This window comes from Chiloscyllium plagiosum, chromosome 40 (genome assembly GCF_004010195.1).
Source record: "Chiloscyllium plagiosum isolate BGI_BamShark_2017 chromosome 40, ASM401019v2, whole genome shotgun sequence".
Lineage (NCBI taxonomy): Eukaryota > Metazoa > Chordata > Chondrichthyes > Orectolobiformes > Hemiscylliidae > Chiloscyllium > Chiloscyllium plagiosum.
Window position 1 is genome coordinate 9635040 of NC_057749.1, and position 26076 is coordinate 9661115.

General features: G+C 44.1%; 1 protein-coding gene across 2 annotated transcripts in view; it reads right to left on the reverse strand.

Annotated features, from left to right (window-relative positions):
• LOC122542489 (collagen and calcium-binding EGF domain-containing protein 1-like) overlaps nt 1–25779 on the reverse strand; it is a 158159-nt gene extending 132380 nt beyond the window's left edge. The window contains exons 1-2 of one of the 2 annotated variants that reach the window (XM_043680263.1): nt 24436–25779; nt 23198–23278 (exon numbers count right to left, since the gene is read on the reverse strand). In XM_043680263.1, coding sequence (XP_043536198.1) covers nt 23198–23278; nt 24436–24539 — 185 coding nt within the window. In that variant the 5' untranslated portion in view covers nt 24540–25779. The remainder of the gene's footprint in view (nt 1–23197; nt 23279–24435) is intronic. The other variant, XM_043680264.1, reaches the window with a different exon arrangement.
• Between the last annotated feature and the right edge of the window lie 297 nt (nt 25780–26076).

Consider the following 26076-nt stretch of genomic DNA (forward strand, 5'->3'; position numbering starts at 1 on the left):
CCCCACCCCCACCCTCCTCTCACTTATCTCTCCACCATTCAGGCTCTCTGCCTGTATTCCTGATCAAGGGCTTTTGCCCGAAACATTGATTTTACTTCTCCTCGGATGCTGCCTGAACTGCTGTGCTTTTCCAGCACCACTCTAATCTAGACCCATATCTTTAATACCTTCAGTGGGATGAAGCGTAGCCATCCCACATAAATAGAACTTCCCACAGTGCCTTACAGTAGAGGGCATTAAAACAGTAAACCAGAGAGAAATTGCAAGAGGTGAATTGCAAGAGAGTTTAAGAAAACATTTAAAAGATTGAATTGGGAGGTCAGTAAAGAGGTAGCAAGGTGAAGAGGTTCACTATATGAGAAGAAATGTTATGAGAATTCTCAGTCACTAACTGTCCCACAAAACAGCTACCAGCTATAGCAGGCACCCAGTGTTGTTAACATCTAGTCAGTGCAAGCTTTATTTGGTGTTTCTCAAGGGTTAACATGTTTTCATGCATGACAGAAGTTGCCTGTATGGGCTTTCTTGTTTGAGATCACATTTAGACATCAAGGTACAAAATTAAAATCCTTGTTTTCATTGGACTGGTGAAAGTAACCATTAGCTGTAATAATGTATTTGGCTCCAATCCATTCCCATTTCACCAAGCTAGGTCAACTGTTCAACTGCTGAATAAGCATCTTTTTTATATAAAAGAACAGCATTGCATATTTGTGAGTGAGTGAGTGAGTGAGTGAGTGAGAGAGAGAGAGAGAGAGAGTGAGAGTGAGAGAGAGAGAGAGAGAGAGAGAGAGAGTCTGTCAATTGATGGATACCCATCATTTTGCCTATTCATCATTCCCACAGGCAAGAATATACAGTATAACCTTGCTGTCCTTATGGAAACACTGTGGCTACAAGATTAGATCAGAGATGAGGAATTCTGCTTCTGTGTGGGACATACACATCAATATGTGTTATTTGTTTCATTAGAAACCCCCCGATACAACATTATGGAAATTCTAAATTGAAGACGACCCTTGGCTATAAAAGCGTAGGTTTTCAAACTACTTGCACACCTGAAGCTAAAGATGCCAGAACACAATTCTGTTCACCACCAGATTTCCAGGTTTCTTTTCGATCAGTGATTAGAGTTCACTGGGACTAACTGTATTCACCTGCTAGGTCATAACTGGGGATTTATTCATATTCATGTATATTAGAGTAGACTGAAAGAGGGGGCATTAGATGAAGGTGAATGATAATGCAATGTGTGACTTCATAAATAAACGCTTATCTGTGTACAACCACACTCCAGTTCTAACCTTTAAAGTGTGGATATTGTAGTCTAGCCATGATAGCTGAATTCAGTTTCTGGATACCTCTGTGAATAAGTTTGTTAGGACTATAACATTGCTGTCTTTATATAAATACTGTGGCTATAAGATTTGATTAGAGACGGGGAATTCTATAGTGGATTTCTTACCTCGTGACTCCTCAGTGTCTATCCATCATCTAAAAGTCAGGTAGGGAGTGTGATGGAATGCACTTACCTGAATGGATGCAGCTTAGAAAACACTCAAGAAGCTCAACACCATCCAAGACAAAGCAACCCACTTGTTTGACATCACATCAGTATTCACCTTCAATATTCAATCCTCCCACCACAATTCTCAGTGGCAAAACTGTGTTTCATCTACAAGATGCACTGGAAAAGCTCGCCAAGACCTGTTCAATAGTGCCTACCAAATCCATGACCCTCATCATCTCAGAGTGCAAGGGTAACAGACATATAGGAACACCACCACCTACAAGTTCCCCTCCAAGCTGCTGACCACTCTGATTTGGAAATATAACACCATTTCTTCACCGTTGCTGGGTCAAAATCCTGGGATGTCCTCTCTGACAGCACTATGGTTGTATCTGCAGAACAAGGACTGCAGTGATTCAAGAAGGCATCTCACCATAAACTTCTGAAAGTGAACTAAAGATAGACATCAAATGCCCACATCCCATCAATTAATAAACAAAAAGGCTTTGTCTTTTGCAAGTTCTGGTTTATTTTGTCTGTCGCAAACTTCGTTAGAGGTTCCGCCAGATAGATAGAATTGAAAAACCACTGCTACAAAGAGATGAGAGGAAATGTTTCACAGCCACAGGGAGAAAGGAATTGCACCTCGTGCCCATCTGAATTTGAAAGGTGTTAACCAAGTAAGACTTTTCATGTAAACTAACCCCAAAAGTGTCCAAATTGAAGTATTGGCTCTTGCCTGCTGGTACATGATTTAATTCCTAGTCCTGCCTCTCATTGACAGGTGGGTTGTTCGTTGCTTTGTATCACTGCAGTCTGATAATACAGTACTTTAATAGGATGGGAGTGTTAAAATGGATAACATTTTCTGTAAACAGTTACATCTGATTCCTGCACTGGAGAAGTAACAATGTACAATGGGTGTTATGTTTGAAACATTGTGGTGCTGTGGGGAGTTCTGCAGTAAAAATTACATCTATCCTTTGTCCTTGGGGTGAGATAGTTAACTGAAAGCCCTTTACAATCAATGAGGTATTTTTGTACATCCTGAGGTTGTGAAATATACGAGATAAATGCAAGTCGTTTTCTATGTAATAGAGTTGTTACACTATAGGAATGAGGGCTTGTTTAAGAACAGTCTAAGAATAAAGGGTAAACCATTCAGGACTGAGAGGAGGAAGAATTTCTTTACTCAGAGAATGTGGGGAATTCTCTCCTACAGGAAGCTGTTGGGGCCAGTTCGTTCGATATATTCAAGAGGGAGTTGATGTGGCTCTTGTGGCTAAAGGGATCAAGGGATATGGAGAGAAAGCAGAAGTGGGATCTAAAATCTAAATTTGGGTGGCACGGTGGCACAGTGGTTAGCACTGCTGCCTCACAGCGCCAGAGACCCGGGTTCAATTCCCGCCTCAGGCGACTGACTGACTGTGTGGAGTTTGCACATTCTCCCCGTGTCTGCATGGGTTTCGTCCGGGTGCTCCGGTTTCCTCCCACAGTCGAAAGATGTGCAGGTCAGGTGAATTGGCCATGCTAAATTGCCCGTAGCCTTAGGTTAGGGGTACATGTAAGGGTGGGTTGCGCTTCGGCGGGGAGGTGTGGACTTGTTGGGCCGAAGGGCCTGTTTCCACACTGTAAGTAATCTAATCTAATCTAATCTAAAAAAAAAATTGCATGATCAGCCATGGTGGGGCAGGCTTAAAGGGCCGAATGGCCTACTTCTGCACCTATTTTCTTTATTTCTATGTTTAAAGATATACCGTTTTCAATGCTGAAGTATACTAATGACTCTGCACTGGTCTCTAATCATGCCCTTCTGTTTTTTATACTGTAGTTCTTGGGTCAATGTGGATGTCATATGCCACAAATACAAAAGCTGTGATATATCTGCAACGACCAGATAATACATGCTATTAAAGAGCAGATGGTAAAAAAATATTCTGCACTGCAAATTGATAAAGATCATCTCCCACTGTTAACAAAATTGTTCTCAACCAACTCTAATGGGGTATTTTGCTCTGAGAGTTTTGCGGGTCATCAGACACTGAAAATGTCAACCTTTTAAACATCTGTGTATTATTAAAAACTGGGACAAGACAGCCAATTTCTGCTCACTTGCTGTGTCTTTTAAGTCAACATTTACCATTCCTATGTCAACATTTCCCATACAGTTTCACTTTGAGCACCAGCACAGATTAGCTGTAGGTTCTGGACATTAGGTGGCACTATGGGGCAGGTTTTTGAAGTCCCTCTTCCAACTCTTATCGCCACCGAGAGTCATTTACTAGGAACAAAATTGGACACCTGCTGAAAAAAGACACCTTTGGTCAAAGGTTTTCAAGCTTCACTCAAATATTTGTAATGACAGTATTCACAGACAGAAAGAACATATACACACTTCGTACCTGTTTCAACGTAACAAAATAAGTGACAACAATTCTGTAGTATATTCCTGGTTTAAATTTAAACAAAGCTTGGCAGTGAACTGTCTGCCATCATCTAAAATGTACATTCTCCCTTGAATTGTCTACTAATCAGAGCCCACTTTCTAACCAATTGGCATTCTCTTTTCATACAGTATAAAACATTCCCCTAGCCCGGGTGTCTCTGGAGAAGGAGTACGCGGTGTCCACCAACACCCTTGAGCTATTCAGGGAGAGGTGGGCACTGCAGGAAGTGGAGTGCATTATTTCCCTGTCCAATTCTACTTTGATTTAACTCCTGCCCTACCCTTCACTGTTTGATCACAGCATTATCCTTTGATGTGAAGGGCACTGCTTGTCACTGGCCACTTGGGTGTTTCCTTTCTTCCTGGTGGTGGGAATTGAATAAAGATTTGTACACCTTATGTCTTTCACTGTGTCCCACACCTGCACACACACAACATGGGTGCTGGGGAGAAAATAAGCACTACCGCAGTTAGGTAGTAAAGAAAAATTTTTTTTTAAAAAACATTCCCCTCTCCATGGGTATTCTTCTGAATGTCACAGAGATGTTCAGCATAGAAAAAGACCTTTCGGTCCAACTCATCCATGCTGACCAGATATCCTAACCTGATATAGTCCCATTTGCCAGCACTTGACTCATACCCCTCTCAACCCTTCCTATTCATATACCAATCCATACATACAAGACAAAAGCTTCAACAAATAGTCTCCAACACTCTGTCATGACCATTAGAAATAGAGGGCGGAATCTAATATAGTTTTTTTCAAAGTGCGAGTTGCGTCCAGTTTTCTGGAAAGATTTTCACAAGGCCTAATGGAATTTCTCAGTGTCACTACCTGTCCTGCCCACAGCAACCCTCGTGTCCAATTCTAGCTCCATCTTACCATGCACTGTTCCCAGAACAACTCGCCACTCACCAGATATCCACCAGAGGATCAGCCTCCCTTGTACCTGCGCCATCTTTGAAGGGTCTCTGTAGACCCAGATTAGAGTTGGCAGTCACTGGCAGGATAGTGGCATTCCAGCCACAAAGCTACGCTGCCCACATCACATAACCGCAGAACTGGTGTTCCCTTACACGTACAACCCCAGTCTTTCTTCATTCATCTGTGGGATGTGGGCATCACTGGTGGGTGATCAATTATTGCCTATCCCTAATTGCCCTTGAGACGATGGTGTTGAGCTGGCCTTTTGAACTGTTGACCCACAGTGCTGTTTGAGAGGGAAATCCAGGATTCTGACTTAGCAACACTGAAGGAACGCAATGTATTTCCAAGTCAGGATGGTGAGTGGCTTGGAAGGGAACTTGCAGGTGGTGGTAATCCCATGTATCGCTGCCCTTGTCCTTCTAGATGGAAGTGGTCATAAGTTTGGAAGGTGCTGTCTAAGGATCTTTGGTGAATCTGCAGTGCATCCTGTAGATAGTGCACATTGCTGCTACTGAGCGTCGGTGGTGGAGGGTGTGGGTGTGGTGTCAGCCTGGTGGATTGCTTTTGTCCAAATGATGTTAAGCTTCTTGATTGTTGTTGGTGCTGCACTCATCCAGGCAAGTGGGGCATGTTCTGTCACACCCCAGACTTGAGCCTTGGAAGTGGTGGACAAGCTTCAGGGAGTTGGGGGTGAGTTATTTGCTGCAGGATTTCTAGCTTCTGTCCTGCACTTGTAGCCTCACCCTAGTTGTTGTTTAACCACCAGACGGCACAATCTATGTCCTTAGATACATCCTGTCTCTTGTCCAGTTGGGTACATCACATTCGGAGAGCAATCAAACACGTCCAAACATGAGCTTCTGTTGACAGCCAGCAAAAGAGAACACAAAGGAAATGGATACAGGTTGCAGTTTGCTCTCACAATGCCAACCAAACACTGGCATCTTGACCCAGACAGTCCATGATGGTCCTCTGCATCCAGCTTCCATCTGGTTGTTAGTCGGGCCAGGTCCTGTCGACCTAGTAACATCAGCTGATCAGCTGAGCTGTCATCCGTGAGGAGTACCTCCTCCGGTCACTGTCCACAGCCTTCACCTGGGAAGATTACTCCCTATCACCTGGCTCCTCGATTCAATCACCTCATCTTGACGTCTACTCCAATTGTGTGGAGCACAGTGGGCGGCACGGTGGCACAGTAGTTAGCACTGCAGCCTCACAGCGCCAGAGACCCAGGTTCAATTCCTGCCTCAGGCAACTGTCTGTGTGGAGATTGCACATTCTCCCTGAGTCTGCGTGGGTTTCCTCCGGGTGCTCCGGTTTCCTCCCACAATCCAAAAATGAGCAGGTTAGGTGAATTAGCCATGCTAAATTGCCTGTAATGTTAGGTGAAGGGATAAATGTAGGGGAATGGGTCTGGGTGGGTTGCTGTTCAGAGAGTCGGTGTGGACTTGTTGGGCCGAAGGGCCTGTTTCCACATTGTAAGTAATTAATCTAATCTAAGAACAGTGCTCTAAGATGGTGCAGCAAAATCTGTCTGGACCAGACTGCAGGGCATCACCTAGACTGGTCCAGGTTGCAGAACCAGAACTACAGCAGTCCCACCACCTGCTCCACCATGACCCTGGTCACTTGGTGAGTGACCAACACATTTCATTGAAAAGGGAGTGCCTGCTAGGCTTTGTCTGCCTAACCACCCCACAGCCACATAAACCATTCCCTTTCGCATTGCGCTTATTTGAACCCATCCTCAAGTTTACATGATGCAGCGGTGTTTCCCTAGGAAGTTGACCAAGTGATCGGGGCTTTTGAACCAGCATTCCTCAAAGGCATCTGGATGGGTATATGAATAGGAAAGGTTCGGATGGATATGGGCCGGGTGCTGGCAGGCGGGACTAGATTGGGTTGAGAATATCTGGTCGGAGTGGACAAGTTGGACTGAACGATCTGTTTCCATGCTGTACATCTCTATGACTCGAAGTCAGTTATTGCTGCTAATGTCTGCATCACTGCGATGACAATATTTTGCTAGCACCAATTGCCATTGACCAATGTTTGACACAGCTTTATGTTCATTTTGCATGCATTATGTATGTGCAAAGAAAGGTTTGCAAATGCTTCTTTAGCTGTACAGGGTCCTGGTGAGACCACACCTGGAGTACTGCGTGCAGTTCTGGTCTCCAAATTTGAGGAAAGACATTCTGGCTATTGAGGGAGTGCAGCGTAGGTTCACGAGGTCAATTCCTGGAATGCCAGAGAGTGGTGGCTGTGTGGAATGCTCTGCCCCAGAGGGCAGTGGAGGCCCAGTCTCTGGATTCATTTAAGAAAGAGTTGGATAGAGCTCTCAAAGATAGTGGAATCAAGGGTTATGGAGATAAGGCAGGAACAGGATACTGATTAGGAATGATCAGCCATGATCATGTTGAATGGTGGTGCAGGCTCGTAGGGCTGAATGGCCTACTCCTGCATCTATTGTCTATTGAAACGTAGCTGGACTTTACAAACCCATGATGTCCTGGTGCCCAGCAGATGTGGATCCAGCGATTTTACCAGCGAATGACATTGACTGCACTACCCTGTGTTGTCTGAGCCATTTTCAGTTGCATTGAGCATCTAGAGAATGACACGTAATGGCTGGGGACATAGCTTGTGGGCAGCATAGTGGCACAGTGGTTAGCACCTCACAACACAGGGAACCCAAGTTTGATTCCACCCTCAGCTGACTGTGTGGAGTTTGCACATATTCCCCATTCTGCATGGGTTTCCACCAGGTGCTTTTGTCTCCTCCCACAAGTGAAAGGTATGCAAGTTAGGTGAATTGGCTGTGCTAAATTGCCCATAGTTTTCAGGGATGTGCAGGCTAAGTGGATTGTCCATGGGAGATGTGGGATACAGGGATGATGTGGGTCTGGAAGGTATGTTCGTTGGTGGGTCGGTGTGGACCTAATGGGCTGAATGGCCTACTTTCCTACTGTAGGGATCCTATGAACACCAGGCCTGCCTGACCTTCAAGTGCCACACTCCTCCAGCTCTCCCTCTGTTAAAGTATCCGAAGATGCAACAGCAGTATTGTCATACAATAACACGGAAGGAAATTTGGAGACAGGTATCCAAAAGCTCAGTTAATGATTTAGGCTTTAAAAGGACCATCTTAAATGAGGTGAATTGTGGAGGAGGAGAGGCTTAGGGAGGGAATACTAGAACGTACACAGCTGAAGACATGGCTGACCCAAAGGGCTGGTGTAGAAAATTGGGAATGCCCCATGGTTGGGGAGAGGAGGGGGAGCAGTATTTGTGGACGGTGTGAGAAGATTGCCAAGATGAGTAGATGGAGGGATTTCAAATTGTGTCCCCACGACATTCGGCCTGTGAGCCCCTGGATTACCTCAGGTCAATTCCACTGCATTCCTGTAACTCGGAAACAAAGGACTCAATCTTAATCCTCTTTGCTAATGCTAATGTGAAGACTTGACCTCTCGATCCTATTGAAACAAATTTGTCTGATCTTTGCCAACTGGCCTCCTGATGCTGGTACATTTTCCCTGAATCAACTGATTATAATCCTGAATGATTACATATGTCAACCTGAACTCTCAGGCTGGGGGATTAAGGATGCTGGGGAGGAGCTTAGGAGGTTGTGTTTTCATTGATGGATTCTAAGGATAATATTAGCAGAATTGAAAATTTAATTGGAGGTATCAGCTCCCTGTTTTTTTCTGAGGAAATGGGGACTTTTCAGATCCAGCCTTCCTGTATTGATAAAAAGTGTGTTCCAATAGTTTTCTTGTTAACCAACTCCTGCTGCTTCTTCAATGGACAATTAGTTAAACATGAAACAGTCCGAGTTACACAAATGCACAATATTAGTCCTGTTTATTCTGGTGTTTCCTGATCACTTTCTATTAAAGACATCCTTTCATTAATCATGTAATAAAACAAAAGAACTGCAGATCTGAGACTAACAAAGAGAACACTGGAGAAACTCAGCAGGTCAGGCAGCATCTGTGGAGAGAGAAACAGAGTTAATGTTTCAAGTCCAGTGACCCTTCTTCAGAACTGATAGTTGCTAGGAAAAGGTAGGCATTTATGCTGATGACAGGGAAATGGCAGGGGGAAGGTGGGGGGAGGCGAAGATAAAGCAGATAGGTGGAGAGGAAGAAAGTTAGGCAGAGAAAGGGATGGTTGATAGTAAGCCTGAGGATTGGGATGATGAGAAGGTAAAAATGGGCTGGATGTGCTGAAAGCAGTCAAGATTAGAGTAGTGCTGGAAAAGCACAGCAGGTCAGGCAGCATCCGAGGAGCAGGAAAATCAACGTTTCAGGCAAAAGCCCTTCCTGGGCTTTTGCCTGAAACGTCGATTTTCCTGCTCCCTGGATGCTGCCTGACCTGCTGTGCTTTTCCAGCTCTAATCTTGACTCTAATCTCCAGCATCTGCAGTACCCACTTTCGCCTGGGCTGAAAGCAGCCTACATCGTGACAGGACCTGGGGCACGAGACTGGGTAAAGCATTGTAGCTGGCTTGAAACAGAGATATTGGTCAGGGAACATGGTGACGTGTTGAAGTGACAGGCAAACAGGAAGCTCAGGGTCATTTTTATGGACAGAATGTGGATGTTCTGTAAAGCAGTCACTCAGTGTACAGGAGACCAGATTGTGAGCAGCGAATAGAGTAGACTAGATTGAGTGAAGTGCAGATAAATCTCTGCTTCACCTGGAAGGTGTGTCTGGGGCCTTGGATAGTAAAAGGGAGAGTTAAACTGGCAGGGGTTATACCTTCTACGATGCACAGGAAGGTGCCTTGGGGGTATGCTTAGCTGTTGGGAATGGAGGAAGAGTGGACCAGGGTGTCCTGGAAGGAACAGTTCCTGTGAAATGCTGACAAAGGAGGGAAGGAGAGGGATATATCTGTCTGGTGGTGGCCTCACGCTAGAGGTGGTATGAGCCTTTTATGAATTATTCTTTCATAGGATGCAGGTGTTGCTGGCAAGGCCAACATTTCTTGCCCAGCCCTAATTGCCCTTGAACTGGTGCTTTGTAGGCATTTTCAGAGGGCAATTAAGTATAACCACATTGCTGTTAGATCTGAAATCACAGGCAAACCAGAGAGGGTAGGAGTGGCAGATTTCCTTCCCTAAACTAAACCATTATTTTACAATAATAAATCATCACTATTACTGAGACTAGCTTTAATTCCTGATTATGTTTTAATTAATTGGTTCCATTTAAATTCCACAAGTTGACATGGTAGGATTCGAACACATGTCCACAAACTATTAGACCAGGCCTCTGGACTAGTCCACCTCCCATATGGGAAGCCCATTTTGGCTTTAGTATTTAGGCTCAGAAGAGAAAACAAAAAGCGAATGTTACTAATTTCAATTGGAATCCATCAACCTTTAATGGAAAATGTCTAATGGAAGACACCCATACATAGTTCAATTGGATGCCACCAGTCAGTGTCTGGTCTTAATGATTATTTGTGGATCTGTAGCCAGTAACATTTACCACAGTGGATAAAGGGGACTGGGGGGAAAAAAAAAACAAGGTTTAAATGGTATTTCAGTGCACTGCATCATGATAGGATTTACGCTAATTTTCCTTGCCACGCAAATTGCTTCATCAGTATCCCGGAGTCAGAAGTTTGTGGTTCCAAACCCTTCTTCAGACGTTGAACTCAAACCCAAGGCTGACACTGTGGTGCATTAGTGTGAGGATATTGCTCATCAATAGGGACATCTGTTGGGCACAATGCCAAACCAAAACAGAGTAACATTGTGGTTATACTACTGGACTTGTAATCCAGGGAACCCAGATCAATACGCGGAGATACAGCATCAAGTCCCACCTCAACAGGTGGAATCGTTTAATAAACCTCTTTGTTCAGAAACTCAGTTTTGTTTTAAACTTAGCTGTGCGACAGTGAAACTGTATAATCGTTGTTAAAAAACACTCTCGTTCACTGATGTCCTAGAGAGAAGGAAATGTGCCAAAATCACCTGGTCTGTGATAGATCTCCTCTGCACCTTCACCACAACATTGTAGTTAGATCTTAAGGGAATTAACATTTCCTGCATGGAGCTTGATACACCATTCCTACATCAGTAAATTGGAAACAGAAGACAGAGTAGTCTGCAGGATTAAGGCACATGGTCAGTGAGTGTACTGGCTCCCAAAGCCCCACTGCATACTTCCAACAGCGACCATTCTGAGTAGGACATTTCTCAAGACTCTTCCTAATATCAGGAGGAGAAAATTCTTGAGCACCAAATGACATTCCCTCACCTTGACCAGCACCAAAACTATCCAACGCAAATACCAATGTAGAAGGAGCCATTCTTGTGCTTCATCTAATGATGGAAGGATATTTAAAAGGTTACAGTTTCATTAGAAGTGCAAGAATTAAGAAGTTAGAATGATGATAAAGAAAGTGGGCGGCACGGTGGCACAGTGGTTAGCACTGCTGCCTCACAGCGCCAGAGACCTGGGTTCAATTCCTGCCTCAGGCAACTGTCTGTGTGGAGTTTGCACATTCTCGCCATGTCTGCGTGGGTTTCCTCCGGGTGCTCCAATTTCCTCCTCCAGTCCAAAACTGTGCAGGTTAGGTGTATTGGCCATGCTAAATTGCCTGTAGTGTTAGGTGAAGGGGTAAATGTAGGGGAATGAGTCTGGGTGGGTTGCTCTTCAGAGGGTCGGTGTGGACTTGTTGGGCCGAAGGGCCTGTTTCCACACTAAGTAATCTAATCTTAAAAAAAAAATTGCCACGCTGTTTCTCACCACCTCAGGAAGCTCCAAAAGTGTTGTACCACTGATTTTAAATTGCAATGTATTGCAGGAAATATGGCAGCCAACTAGCACACAGTAAACTCCGATAAACAGTAATGTGCCCACAGTTAAATCTACAAAAAGTTAGTGTATGTCACTTAGCATGACAATATCAATTGCATAGTTGTACACTTGAACTAGAAGGCATAGCCTCAAAACGAGGAGGAGCAGATTTCGGACTGAGTTGAGAAGGAACTTCTTTAACCAAAGGGTTGTGAATCTGGAATTCCCTGCCCAGTCAGTCAATCAGTTGAGGCTACCTCGTTGAGGGTTTGTGAGACAAAGATAAATAGATTTTGAACAGTAAATGAATTAAGGGTTATGGTGAGAGGGCGGGTGAGTGGAGCTGAGTCCATGAAAAGATCAGCCACGGATCTTATTGAATGGCAGAGCAGGCTCAGAGGTCAGATGGCCGACTCCTGTCCCTAGTTCTTACGTTCGTATGTCCTTAAGACCTGTGTAGATTATAGGATTTCAAACCGGATGTAGTCCACAGGACAATTCCAACGGTTAAAAGAAAAACACAAGTTGTTAAATTTTATTTTAAGCTTACCAACACACTGTCCCTACTGCTCAATGCTACTATATATTAAAAAAAACTTCAGTATGATTCACTGTCACCTGGAAGTCACACTGCAGGGTCCCCAGGAGCAGTATTAATATCATGGAAGGGATTCCCTGGGAACTTAACAGTGAGTCCCAGTGCAGAATGATTGAAAACCACTGCTACACAAGGCAGTGAAACTAATGAACTGCAGCCCCATAGAATGAATGAGACAGGAAGCAAAGAAACAATGGTATGGCTTCATTAATTGGCATTAGTCCACCCATTCCAGAATAAACAAAAGCCAGTTTTACACTACTGCAAGTGCAGAAGAACAGTCGTATCAGACTTGAAACAATAATGGATTTTGTCTCCACAGATGCTGCCAGACCTATTCAGTTTATCCAGCACTTTGTTTTTATTCCAGTTTTAGATCAGCATTTTTCTGTGGCATGGAATGACACTGAGCATAGCGTACAGTGTCATTCAACTCAAGTTGTCTATGCAGGTATTTCTGCTCCACTGAACATTTCTCCCATTTTATTTTATCCAATCTTTCTTCAGGCATTAGTGCACACAGCACAGTCTTATATTTTATCCTTTCATGTATGCACGTAGCATGCTTCGCGAGAGATCTGAGTAATAAATGAACCGTTAGGTATTTCATTTCCAATCTTCTCTGTAAAATAAGTTCTCTGCCAATTGTCTGACTTGTTTGAAGTTGGTTTCTGCTCTCATCAGCTGTTTGATCTTCCAGCAGTAAAAGCAATTGTATTTATCATCAGAAAAGGTGTAATTGCCCTCTGTATAATCCACACTGCACAAACCATTAGATTATTTCTGACAAGTGCATAATTATGTTGCAATTTGTTACACAGATTATCATGCCTTAAAAAGTTCTACCACTGCAATTTATGTTTTTTTTTTAGAAATGAAAGACGAGGTAGGAAGAGCAGCAACTCTGCCGAGTCTGTGAATGAACAAATCAATCCACGCAAGCAAAAGGAAGGGGGTGTCAGAAAGTCCATTTGTGACTCCCAGGACAAAGGAAAGATAACTTTCATTTCCACAGTACCTTTTGTGTTCTCTGAATGTTTCATGTTACAGCCAAGAAAGTACATTTAAGGCATAGGCACTGTTGTAATCTCTAAACATCACAGACAATTTACACATAGCAAACACCCATATATAGCACTGAGACAATGGCCAGATAATATTTCCTCGCTGATGAATGTTAACCAGGACAGAGGCCAAATTCCTCTGGTCTTCTTCAGAGCAGTACCATAGAACTTTTTATATTAATCGGAGAGAACAGATGTAACATCAATTTCCACATCACAACTGAAAGACAGCACTTCTGACTTTGCAGCACTCCCTCAGCGTCAGCCTGAATTCTGCTTTCACGTCTCCTGAGTGGAACCCTAGCTCATAGCTTTTTGAATCAGCGGTACGAGGACCACTCACTAACCAGACCAACATGCCTTGCATCTGACCAACAGGCCATCAGTTCCATTCCTCTCTCCACCGACGCTGCCAGGGCTGCTGGGTACTTGCAGTGTTTTCTGTTCACAGTTTAGATATCAAGGTTTAGCCGAACCTTCCTTTCAATTTGGGTTGGAATGTCACATTGCATCATGTGGATGCTGCAGGAGCATTTACCAATTTTTAATTTTCATCAGTGGGATCGTCTAAATATTTCAGACAATGGCTATCTTAAAAGTCTAAAGTTGAACTTGCAAAATTTATTGACATGAGCAGTTTATACTTCCCTATCATGCTATTATGCCAATGTTCTGTTGGCAGGCTACACTAAATGGCTACCGTTGATCAGCTGCGAGAGGCTGGACACGTCACCGGCAAGACTGACTTGAGACTCCCTGAGCAGGTGCTCTACTCCCAGCTCTGAAACGGCAGGCCTGCCCCAGGTGAGACAGAGGAAGTGCCTCAGGGATATCCTCAAGGCCTCACTGGGGAAGTGCGACATTCCCACAGACACCTGGGAATCACTGGCCCCAGACTGTCCCAAAGTGGGGGAGGAGCATCCGGGAAGGCATTGAGCATTTTGCAACTTGCCGTCGGGAAAAAGCAATAGCTGGAGGAAAACAGCGAAAGGAGTGCGCTTCACACCAACGCCCCACCCACCCCCTTCCCACAACTACCTTCTGCCCCCAGTGTAACAGAGCCTGCAGTAGCCACATCGGTTTGTACAGCCACCTACAGACTCACTCAGAGTGGGAGAGAGTCTACAAGGGACTTCCAATGATGACTAATTGGTACTTTGATTGATCCCACTACTCCCAGAACTAATCTCAGTGCTTCTCACAATACCCCCGGTTTCCTCCTACAGTCCAAAGATGCGCAGGTCAGGTGAATTGGCCATACTAAATTGCCCATAGTGTTAGGCGCATCATTCAGAGGGAAATGGGTCTGGGTGGGTTACTCTTTGGAGGGCTGGTGTGGACTCGTTGGGCCGACGGGCCTGTTTCCACACTGTAGGGAATCTAATCTAATCTAATCTAAACCGTAAAAGGTACTGATAATGGATTTAAACTCATGTTCAAAACAGTTCATTATAATTGGTTTGCACTATGTAGTTAGATTAAGAAATGCCAAAGACTATATTAAATGTAATGAATATAAGTAAATTACAGGACACTAATTCTACTCAGAAATCCAATGATATGATTTGTCAAAAAGCAAGCCCAAGTATCTTACAATTCTCATCTGAATGCCAAGACGATTACTAATTTAAATTAACCACCAGTTAGTTGTTCAGAGTTGCACATACAAGAGAGTGGATTGTTTGCAAAATGATTTTGTTACAGTAGAGTGTAGCCTGGACTCCAATTCTTTGTTCTGGGATTATCAGATACTGTTCAGTATTGTTACTAGGATTTTCCCCAAACCTAGAAACAGGTTTTTGGAAGGTTCTTGCAGCTGCACTGTAGGGGACACACACGAGTTTCAGAGAGGTTGATTTTGGAATTCTCATTGGAAAATTGATTTCAACCATGTCCTTGTTATTGTGTCTAGAAAAATAATTTTGAACATAGTCCTCAGATGAAGCACAATTTGTCACTTGTATTGGTAGAATTGCAAGATGATGAATTAAAAATAACCTATACAAAATTGTATAATGTATTAATTTAAGCATCTCTTCCTTCTGTATTCTGCACAAGGAATGTACAAAACCAAACTGATTTCCCTCTAGTTAGTCCTAACGAATATACTGGCAAAACAGACACATTCTGCTCTTTAAGTCATTCCAGTGATAAAGTCAAGATACTCTGTGACATGATCTCTTATACGAACTCTTCGTCCTGGACATTTAAATTATGGAGTCGAGTGTCATCAGGAATTATGTTTATGCCCGAAACGTCAATTCTCCTCCTTCTCGGCTGCTGCCTGACCTGCTGTGCTTTTCCAGCACCACACTCTCGACTCTGATCTCCAGCATCTGCAGTCCTCACTTTCTCCATATAAACTATGGAGCCACTTAACTTCCTCAGATCTTTTTAGCGTACAACACACTGTACACGGCTTCTGATTTACCTCAATAACTTTAACTTTGTGACATCCTGCTCTGTGAGCATTGACCCTTCACCCCGAATGGCAAGCACAACAATAGCTGTCAATGAATTATATGATTCCAATTGGGAGGGCTCCAGCTATTAGCAACATATATTGGTTTGCTGGACCCAGGGGTAGGAACAGTCATTATTGATTAGATTCCCTACAATATGGAAACATGCCCTTCGGCCCAACAGGTCCACACCAACCTTCCGAAGAGTAACCCATCCAGACCCATTTCCCTACCCTATATTTACCCCTGACTAATGCACCTAAAACTATGGGCAGCTTATCATAGCCAATTCACCTGACCTGCACATCTTTGGATTGTGGGAGGAAACCAGAGCATCCGGAGGAAACCCCCGCAGTCACAGGGAGAATGTGCAAACTCCACGCAGTCGCCCAAGGCAGGAATTAAACCCGGGTCCCTGGCACTGTGAGGCAACAGTGCTAACCACTGAGCCACTGTGCTGCCCCATGTATTAGTTACAAGTAGACATAGAGCCTTGATATTCTTGATAAATGCCACAAATGCTGACTACTTAGTTTGTTGTTGACATTCTTGCTAAACCATTAGGATAACCAAAGACCTCCCCAGAACTCTATTGCATAAATTATAAGAAATGGTAGCCCCAAATAGTGAGAAATCACTCTTAGTGCAAAGTCTATTATTTATTTTCATAGCTTCAAAACCCAGAGTAGTTCCGTCCTGATTCTTCATATCAGTTTTAGCTCAATGGATAGCACACTTGCCTCTGATTCAGAAGGTGAGGGATTCAAGCCCCACATAAGAGGCTTGAGTAGGTAATCTAAAGAGCCCAGTGCAGTAGCGAGGGAATGTTGCTAAGTCAGAAATGCCGTCTTTATGATGATATGTTAAACAATGGCTCTCTCAGCTGGGGGGAAAAAAAACACCATGTCACTATTTCAAAGAAAATGCATCATGTTGTTGTCCTATACTCATCTCCCAACCAACATGAATAGAACAGATCTTCTGACCTTTATCACACTACTAAAGGATCTTACTTTGCTGCTGTATTTCCAACATTACAACATTAGAACAGCAAAGTGGTTAGCACTGCTGCCTCACAGTGCCAGAGACCCGGGTTCAATTCCTGCCTCAGGCAATTGTGTGTGGAGTTTGTACAATCTCGCAGTATCTGCATGGGTTTTCTCTGGGTGCTCCAGTTTCCTCCCAAAGATGTGCAGGTTAGGTGAATTGGCCATGCTAAATTGCCCGTAGTGTTAGGTGAAGGAGTAAATGTATGGGAATGGGTCTGGGTGTTTTGCCCTTTGGAGGGTCAGCGTGGACTTGTTGGTCCGAAGTGCCTGTTTCTACACTGTAAGTAAACTAATCTAATCAGCATTGGCTACTCTATAAAAATAAAGTACTTCATTGGCTATAAAGTGTTTTAGGAAGTCTCAAGCGCACAAAAAAAAAGACTGAACTGTAAATCTTTCTTCATTTGAACAAACTTCAGTTCTGGGAGCAGCTTCTCAAATTCCAACCTACAAAAGCAGATTGTTTAAATTTCTCATCATTCCCCAATAGTACACTCCATGCTACCCATGATAAATCAAATAGACCAGAATTGTAATCTCTGGATAATTTTAATTTTTAAATGACAAACATAGCATGCTTCACAACCTCAGGAGAAGGCTATTTTCCTCATAGAACAAAACAGCACCTGATTTGTTCCACTCAGTCATACTATGATAGTGAAGCTTTCCAAAGAATGGAACCAAAGTGTTCACCTCATCTAATTCTTTCATTGATTATCTTAAATGTTTTAAGGACTGAAATTCAGAAAGAAGGCTATTAAAACAATCATCTGAGTCCCAAAGCCTTTGAGCTGTTAAATTGCCTTTCAGAACAGTAGTAACATCCCCAGTTTTTCAGTCTAGTTATCTTCCAGTGTTGCAGCAGATAACTATTACATTTGGAAAGTGCCTGGAGCAGACTGATAGCCTGGCCACCTATGGATAAAGAGATAGCTAAAGGAGCCTTATCTCTCATTCAGATTATTGAAGACTTGCAGATCAAAGTTTAGTGCAAATTTGCAAGCCCATGACACGGAATCATCCTTGCAATAAGGGACAGGCACCAGGCAGCTCATGCCATAAATCAGCATTATTTACAATTTCCTGGCAATGTGCCTTGGGGTAGGACATGACACACTGCGACAGCAGTGGGCTAGCTTGAGTCTGGAACAAAATTAAATCAGTGAATGCGTAGGTGGCAACAACAGGAGAGTGGGATTAGTTTACTTTGTTCAAAGGAATTGTCACAGGGTGATGGTTGATAACCCCCTCCCTGCAGTTATTATTCCATGATTCTATCTAGTTGAAGCAAATCAAAACTTTTCATGTCCTAAATTTCTTAAATAAGTCAAATACTTATTAATATTAGATCATCATCGAATAGGTAAGATCACCAATCTTTGTAATGGGAATAAGATATACTTTATGATCACTACTTTTTCTTTCAAGGGAATCAATTCTTCGTGTTTGGAAATGACACTGACAAAGAGATTCCCCCGTTCCCTCATGTCAGTATCTCTGATAATCTGCACCACTACCACTGCACTCCTGTTGGAAGCTCAGTGCTTGGTAGACTCAGGAGACACCCCATCACACTCCAAGCAGTTTCACCCTGGGAAGCTAACACAGGGACTGTGTTGGAAGAGAAAGTAACAACTGTGTACTCTTGTCAGCAAATGCCTCTCAACTTGTTAACAAATTCACCAGTTCAGCTCAAAGCCTCAAAACTAAAAATTGTTTGGTTTTCTTCTCAAGCAGTAGCAGGACTTTGCAATCAATACAAAGGCTATTCTAGGTAGAGGCATGTTGCAAACTAAATATCAATGCAAGCACATAGATATACGTAGCTTATCTTATGGTCTTATACAGAAGCCATTTGGCAACAAATTGCAAAATCCTTTCAAGTCTTGCTTCGCAGTACCATAAAAAATTGCCATATATGTACTGCCTCAAGGCTTTCAGACATCATCTCGCTTTACTAAATGTTCTAGATTATTTTCATAAACACTCCAGTCTGTCTGGTGGCAACATGCCCACAGGTAGCCTGTTGAATTTTTTTAAGAATCCCTACAGTGTGGGAACAGGCCCTTCGGCCCAACAAGTCCACACCGACCCTCTGAAGAGTAACTCACCTAGGCCACTCCCCAAATCTGTTGCTGTACATTTTCTCCTGACTGATGCGCCTACACTGAGCACTATGGGTAATTTAGCATGGCCAAATTCACCTAACCTGCACATCTTTGGACTGTGGGAGGAAACCAGAGCACCCAGAGGAAACCCACGTAGACACAGGGAGAATGCGCAAACTTCACACAGACAGTTGCCAGAGGCTGGAATCGAACCCAGGTCCCTGGTGCTGTGAGGCAGCAGTGCTCATCACTGAACCACTGTGCCGCCTCTGAATTGCCAACACCTCTACATTTCCTTCCCATAGAAGCATTACTATCATAAGTCAGAGTTAAAAACACATAGCCCTGTGATAGTAATTTGTTAGAAAATTTGACAAGTTAAATAGAAGATTGCTCACACTTGATTAAACAATTAATTAATACAAACTAGCATTAAAGAATAAGATGTTCATCCTGTTAATCAATTCTCAATTCATTAAAATGGGCCAAAGAGGAGAGATTTGTAAAGTAAATTAAAACTATATGCAAAAACCTTTATCTAAAGGCAAACATTGGCCCATAACTGGATATTTAGGAGTATCTATTATATTGAGTGGTTCATATATTGTATACCTTTGCACACTTTTAATGTAATTGTTGTACATGATATGTAGACCTTCATATTTACAATAGAAAGTGCTAATGTAAATGCATCACACTGATTACACCCTCCTGCCAGAGGCTGACACTGTTTTGCCTAGAATTTACCAGCAATTCAGAATGTAAAGCAGAGATATTGAGGCTTCTAAATTATTAAACTGAATCATGCACTGGCGATGCACGCTCCTGTGCAACACCATTGGTGATTGACTGGCATTAACAATGTAATTACACAATTTAAGTGAAGTGAATTAACAATAGTATTGTAGCTACATCAACAGGATAAGTTATGGACAGAATGTAGTTTATGAATGTAGATTAGCTGTATGCCCAAAAGTATGTTGTCGAATTGCTATTCTCTCTAAATTTGTGACACAATACAATCATTATCACAGGTCAGAGAAGTTATAGTAATGGACAAAAATCAGCCAATTGGCAAAGCTGTCCAGTTCTCAAGAAGAGTCATATCATACTCAAAACATCAACTGTTTCTCTTTTCACAGATGCTGCCAGATCTAAGTTTCTCCAGCACTTTGGTTTTTAGTATACTTGTGGAGGGTGATGCATAGCGGCAGATTCAAATCATACGTCCTGGCTTCCATGTCACATTTACCCTGTAACAAGTACGCTGTTGCAAGCCCCTTAGCTATGTCTGCTGTGCAAGTAGAACTCCCATCTTTCTGGCAGAAGTTTGGATTCAAGTCCCACCCCTGACACTTAATCAGCTGGTCTAAACAATCCTGATGAAGGATCTTAACCTGAAAAGTCAACTTCTCCACCTCTGATGCTGCCTGTCTTATCATGTTCTTCCAGCCTCCTGTTACTCTACTTTATGCTCCAGTGCAGCAACAAAGGACAGCTGCACTGTCAGTGGCGCGGTCTTTCAGCTGAAATATTAAACCAAGGTTTCATCTCAAATGAATGTAAAAAATTCCATGCCATTATTTCAGAGTTGTCCCAGTGCCCTGGGCAATATTAATCCCCAATTTTAAAAAAAGACACAATTCATTTTCACCTGGTCATTTATCACGTTGATATCTGAAGGAGCTTGTTTAAAATTCACTCATGGGACATGAGCATTGATGGCTGGGCCAGTATTTATTGCCCATCCTTAGTTGTTCTTTGCAAAGGTGGTGATGAATTGCCTCTTGGACCACAGGCAGACACACAACATGACTGGGAAGAGTATCAGGACTTTGCCCAGCAATGCTGAAGGAATGGAGATATATTTCCAAGTTGCGATGATGTGCAGCACGGAAGGGAACTTGCAGATGGTAGCAATCCCCAGTATCTACTGTTCTGTCCTTACAGATGGTAGATTTGGATTTGTAAGGTGCTGTCTAAGGATCTTTGGTGAATTGCTACAGTGCACCTTGTAGGTAGTACACTGCTGGTACTGAGCGCGGTGGTGGAGGGGCTGGATCTTTGTGGATGTGGTCACAGTCAAGTGGTTTGTTTGGTCCTAGATGATATCAAGCTGTACTTATTCAGCCAAGTAAGGAGTATTCCATCACACTTCTGACTTGTGCCTTGTAGGTGGTGAACAGGCTTCGGGGAGTCAGGGGGTGAGTTACTCATTACATGATTCCTAGCCTCCTGCTCCAGTATCTACAGTGATCATATTGCTAGCCAAATTCAGCTACTGAGCTTGCTGCATGTGATATTTTACAAATTTGTTGAGGGATGTGGGCTCAACAGGCCTAATTCCTCTGGAGCAGGTAGAGATGAGCTACCTTCTTGAACCATTGCAGTTCTTGACATCTAGGGGCACCCACAGTGCTGTCAGGGAGGGAGTCCCAGAATTTTGACTCAGCAACAATGAATGAATGACAGTGTGATTCCAAGTCAGGATGGTGAGTGTCTGTTGCATTTCAACAGTGACTTCTTGGCTGCAGAACATTTTGGGAATGGTCTAAGGCAATGTAGATAGATAGAGAGATAGAGATAATATATAGAGATAATATATAGAGATAGAGATAGGGAGAGAGACCTAGAGACCTATTGGAATGTCTAAGGTGTCAGTGTTTCTACCCTGGCTTTGTGGTAGTACTCACACACAGCAGAAGATTCACTAATCTTGGTCTGTACATGGGTGAAAAATCAATTGCTGCCAAGCTGCATCTGAGATAATTTTCAGCGAATTATTGTGGTCCATTTAGGGTGGCATGGTGGCTCAGCAGTTAGCACTGCTGCCTCACAGCACCAGGGCCCCAGGTTCGATTCCAACCTCAGGCAACTGTCTGTGTGGAATTTGCATATTCTCCCCGTGTCTGCTGGGTTTCCTCTGGGTGCTCCGGTTTCCTCCCATAGTCCAAAGATGCGCAAGTCAGGTGAATTGGCTGTGCTAAATTACCCAGAGTGTTAGGTGCATTAGTCAGAGGGAAATGAGTCTGGGTGGGTTACTCTTTGGAGGGTCGGTGTGGATTGGTTCCACACTGTAGGGAATATAATCTAATCCATTAATTTATAAAAAGCCACACACACACAGACACACACAGAAAAGCTCAGCATCTGGAAAGAGATATCAGAGTTAACGTTGCAGGTCACATGACCCTTCCTCAGAACAGGGTTATTAATAATTTTTTTAAAATGCTACGGTCCTACCAGACAATGGAGCTGCTTCCTCATCAGAGAAGCAATTGGTGATGGTTGAACCTGAAGGTCACCGTGCCTCAAGTGAGGGAGAGTTTAAGAAGGAGAATCTTTCATGGCGACCTCAGCCAGTGCAGGAATTGAAACCATGTTGTTGGCATTATTCTAAAATGCAAACCAGCCAACTGAGCTAGCCACCCATCCCAAAATCGATAGAAGGTTTCCATTTGAAGGTAACAAAGGTATCAAACCTCAAAATAAAGGAAAAAAAGCTGAAAATGCCAAGAAATGGGACAGTGCCTGAGTGTGTGTGTGAGAGAGAGAGAGAACGTTCTTAGCAGAGGTCATTAGCCTAAACTCCAGTTCTCTCTCTAGTCTCCAGTATTTTGGATTTCCTGCACCGACAAGTTCTTACAACACTATGTTCAGTCACTGTTTCCAAACCCTGTTGTGTTTTTTTGTGCGATCATCTGATCTCATGTTGTAATGAAAGCACAATACTCTGGGTGGTGGAGGTCTGAAATTAAAAACAACTGAACAGTGCTGGAAAAACTCAGCAAATCTGACAGCAAAGAGACAGAGAAAAACAGAGTTAACATTTCGAATCCAATGACCCTTCAACGATTCCAGTAACAAATTTTCTCTCATTCCAAAGCCAAATAACCTGGTGGGACTTTCTGATAAAGTTGTTTTATTCAGCGCCAGAGAGGCGCTTTGTAAATGCAGAGCCGTTGTTGGGAGACTCGTCAAGAAATTATTCTTTCCTTCTAAAGAAAACTCGAAAAGTTAACTCTGTCTCCACAGATGCTACCAGACCTGCTGAGTTTCTCCCACACTTTCTGTTTTCTTTTAAAGTCTGATGCTGAATTCTTTTCATCTGTCATCCAGATGGCATTGGACAACTGCCAGGGCAGGGTCCTCAATTAAATTTTCACCCCTTCCCCCAAAATAAACATTGCTAATGCCAAGTTCTCTTTACCGTAAGCACGTGGACATTTCGCCAGTAGTCTTCCTGCACTGATACTGCAGGGTGATCACATGATTGTCAGGACACGCTTCTCTAATTAAAACAAGATGAGAACATTAGACAGTGGCCGGTCAACAGCGAGTCACATCCAGCCCTCGCACGCACTTCGGTTTCATTGCGAGCCAGCTGGTTTGGCTGACCTCAACCGCTTACTCAGTACCCGCGACGCGTTTTATTCAATTGAGTGCCGCGCAGGCGTTTTGCAAATGCAGAGTTGTTGTTGTGGGGCACTTGTCTGGAATTGATTCCTCTGTTCGGTGCCGGGAGAGTGCAATCTTTCACTCTCTCTCTCTCTCTCTCACACACACCAACATGAGTTTGCAAGAATGCCCACATTTCCCACTGTATGCAGGAAACTTTCAGAAGCCCACTCCCCTCCAGGCTCAGGGATTGTCACAGCGCCCAGAGCTGCATCTGACAGCCTCCTGATGTCCTCTGTCCATCTTTCAGAAATGGGAGGGGGCGGCTTGTGAGCTTGGAGTTCAGGCATTCCCTGTAACTTTACAATGCTGAACAATCGGAGAGAGAGAGAGAGAGAGAATGGGGGTCTCTCCCCACACCTGGCCCCCTGAGACCTCATTCTCAATGTGCAGATCCTGACAGAGCCCCACTGTCTCCAAGCGATCCAGGAATGCCTTCATGAGAGATCGGGGGCGGCACGGTGGCTCAGTGGTTAGCACAGCTGCCTCACAGCACCAGGGACCCGGGTTCAATTCCTGTCGTGGAGTTTGCACATTCTCCCCGTGTCTGCATGGGTTTCCTCCCACAGTCATCAAAGATGTGCAGGTCAGGTGAATTGGCCATGCTAAATTGCCCATAGTGTTAGGCGCATTAGTCGGGGGAAATGGGTCTGGGTGAGTTGCTCTTCGGAGGGTTTGTGGGGCCGAAGGGCCTGTCGAGAATCTAATCTAATCGAATCATCAATCAGTTCTGGAACATCTCCGGAGCAGTTGAAACCTCAATCGCGAGAAACCTATTGGGCTCATTACAGATGTTGTAATGATGCACATAATCCTTGAAGTCTAAAACCCCACTAGCTGCCTGACGAAGGAGCAGCGCTCCGAAAGCTAGTGCTTCCAAATAAACCTGCTGGCCTCTAACCTGGTGGTGTGTGATCTGTAACTAAAACAATTTTCACCTACATAAAGCGCCCACCCCCCCTCGTTTGGAGGCAGTTAATTAACCCTTACCTTTCCAGTTCAGCATCCCAGACAGGCGAGGGGCACATCGGTGACAGCAGGGCAAAGGCCAGGATGATCGGAAAGTATTCTCCACAATTCATGGGTTTGGACATTTGTTTTCAGAAAGACTGCGGCAAAGCGCGCCGCCGGAAAATGTCAAATGTTGCAGCCTCGGGTTCTCGTGAATTGGTCCGGAGGTGTTTGCTGGGCGGTTTTGTTGGCGAATTCGGTCCTTCCCCCCCCCCCCCTCTCAGTGAGAGGAGGTGCGAGGATTGTTGGAATCTGGTTTCTTGAACTCGTCCAAGTCTCACTCTTTCATCTCTCTCTCTCCGTCCCCACTCTTCGTAAGACAAGGTTAACCTAGTAAAGACTGACTGAGTGACAAGGGGGGGGGGGGGGAAGCGTAGGAAGAATTGACCAGGAGCTCCAGTCTCCGGGGCTCAGGAAGCGAAATGCGCGGAGAGTCCTCGGGTCGAGGATTTGACAAAGTTTCTTCCCCCCCACCCCTGGAAGCAAAGCAAAGCCTCGGACTCCTTGGCACCGTTTCAGCCTGGTGAAACTGACCACCAGCCACCGGACTGCTCCGAGATTAATTAAACTGGGCGAAAGCAGTCTTCGGGACGGATTGAGACACAGCAGTGAAACTTGTCACAGGCTGATCCACAGCAGCACAACTCAGGAAACCGGTTGAGCGAAATGCCCGGAGATTGTAAACAGTTGCATCAATAACTGGTTTCCCTCCCCGGGGAAGACTTGCAGCGGGAGAGAGGGGTTCGCCAGCGAGAAAGAATGACCTCGGATATTTCCAGTCCCTCATCTCCTGGGGATCAGCGCCGGCCCACCTCCCATCTTCATTTGCAGCAACAACTGAGAGATCGCCAGTCCCTCCAGCTCTCAACAACCTGGAAGGCATCTTATCTCGCCGGTTTTAAGTCTCCCCTTGTACCCCGCACTGAACACAACCGGGAGAAAGGGCAGCAAAGAGCAATGAACTCAAAACGAAGACTTGCATTTGCATAGCGCCTTTCAACCACACTGCCCTTCCGATACCCCAAAGCGAACAGAGTACGTTTGAAATGTATTTGGGCGGGGGGTGGTGGAGCCAATTTATGGGCAGCAAGCTGCGCAAACAGCCATGTATCCACAGATAATAGGAACAGGAGTAGGCCATTCAGCCCCATCTTGTAGCACCAGAAACTAGCCAACGCACTTGACCGGCGCGAGTGAGACCACAGCTGCCGGCCATCCAATTAGCTCTCATAAAATGGGATATGTCCCTCAGATAGGACTGGATTTTTAAAATTATTCAGTCACAAGGGCATCGCTGGCCAGGCCAGCATTTATTGCCCATCCCTAATTGCCCTGAAGGCAGTTAAGAGTCTGTGGGTCTGGAGCCACATGTAGGCCACACCGGGTAAGGATGGCAGTTTGTTTCCCATTGTCAGATGGGTTTTTCTGACAATCAGCAGTGGATTCATTCATTGGCATCATTAGACTCTTGATTCCAGATTTTACTTTATTGGTTTCAAATTTGACCATCAGCTGTGGCAGGATTCCTAATGGTATTATTGCTGGACTGTTAATCCGGAGACCCAGGTTATGTAATGGGGTCTTGGGTTCAAATCTTGTCTCATCATAAAGCTATTGATG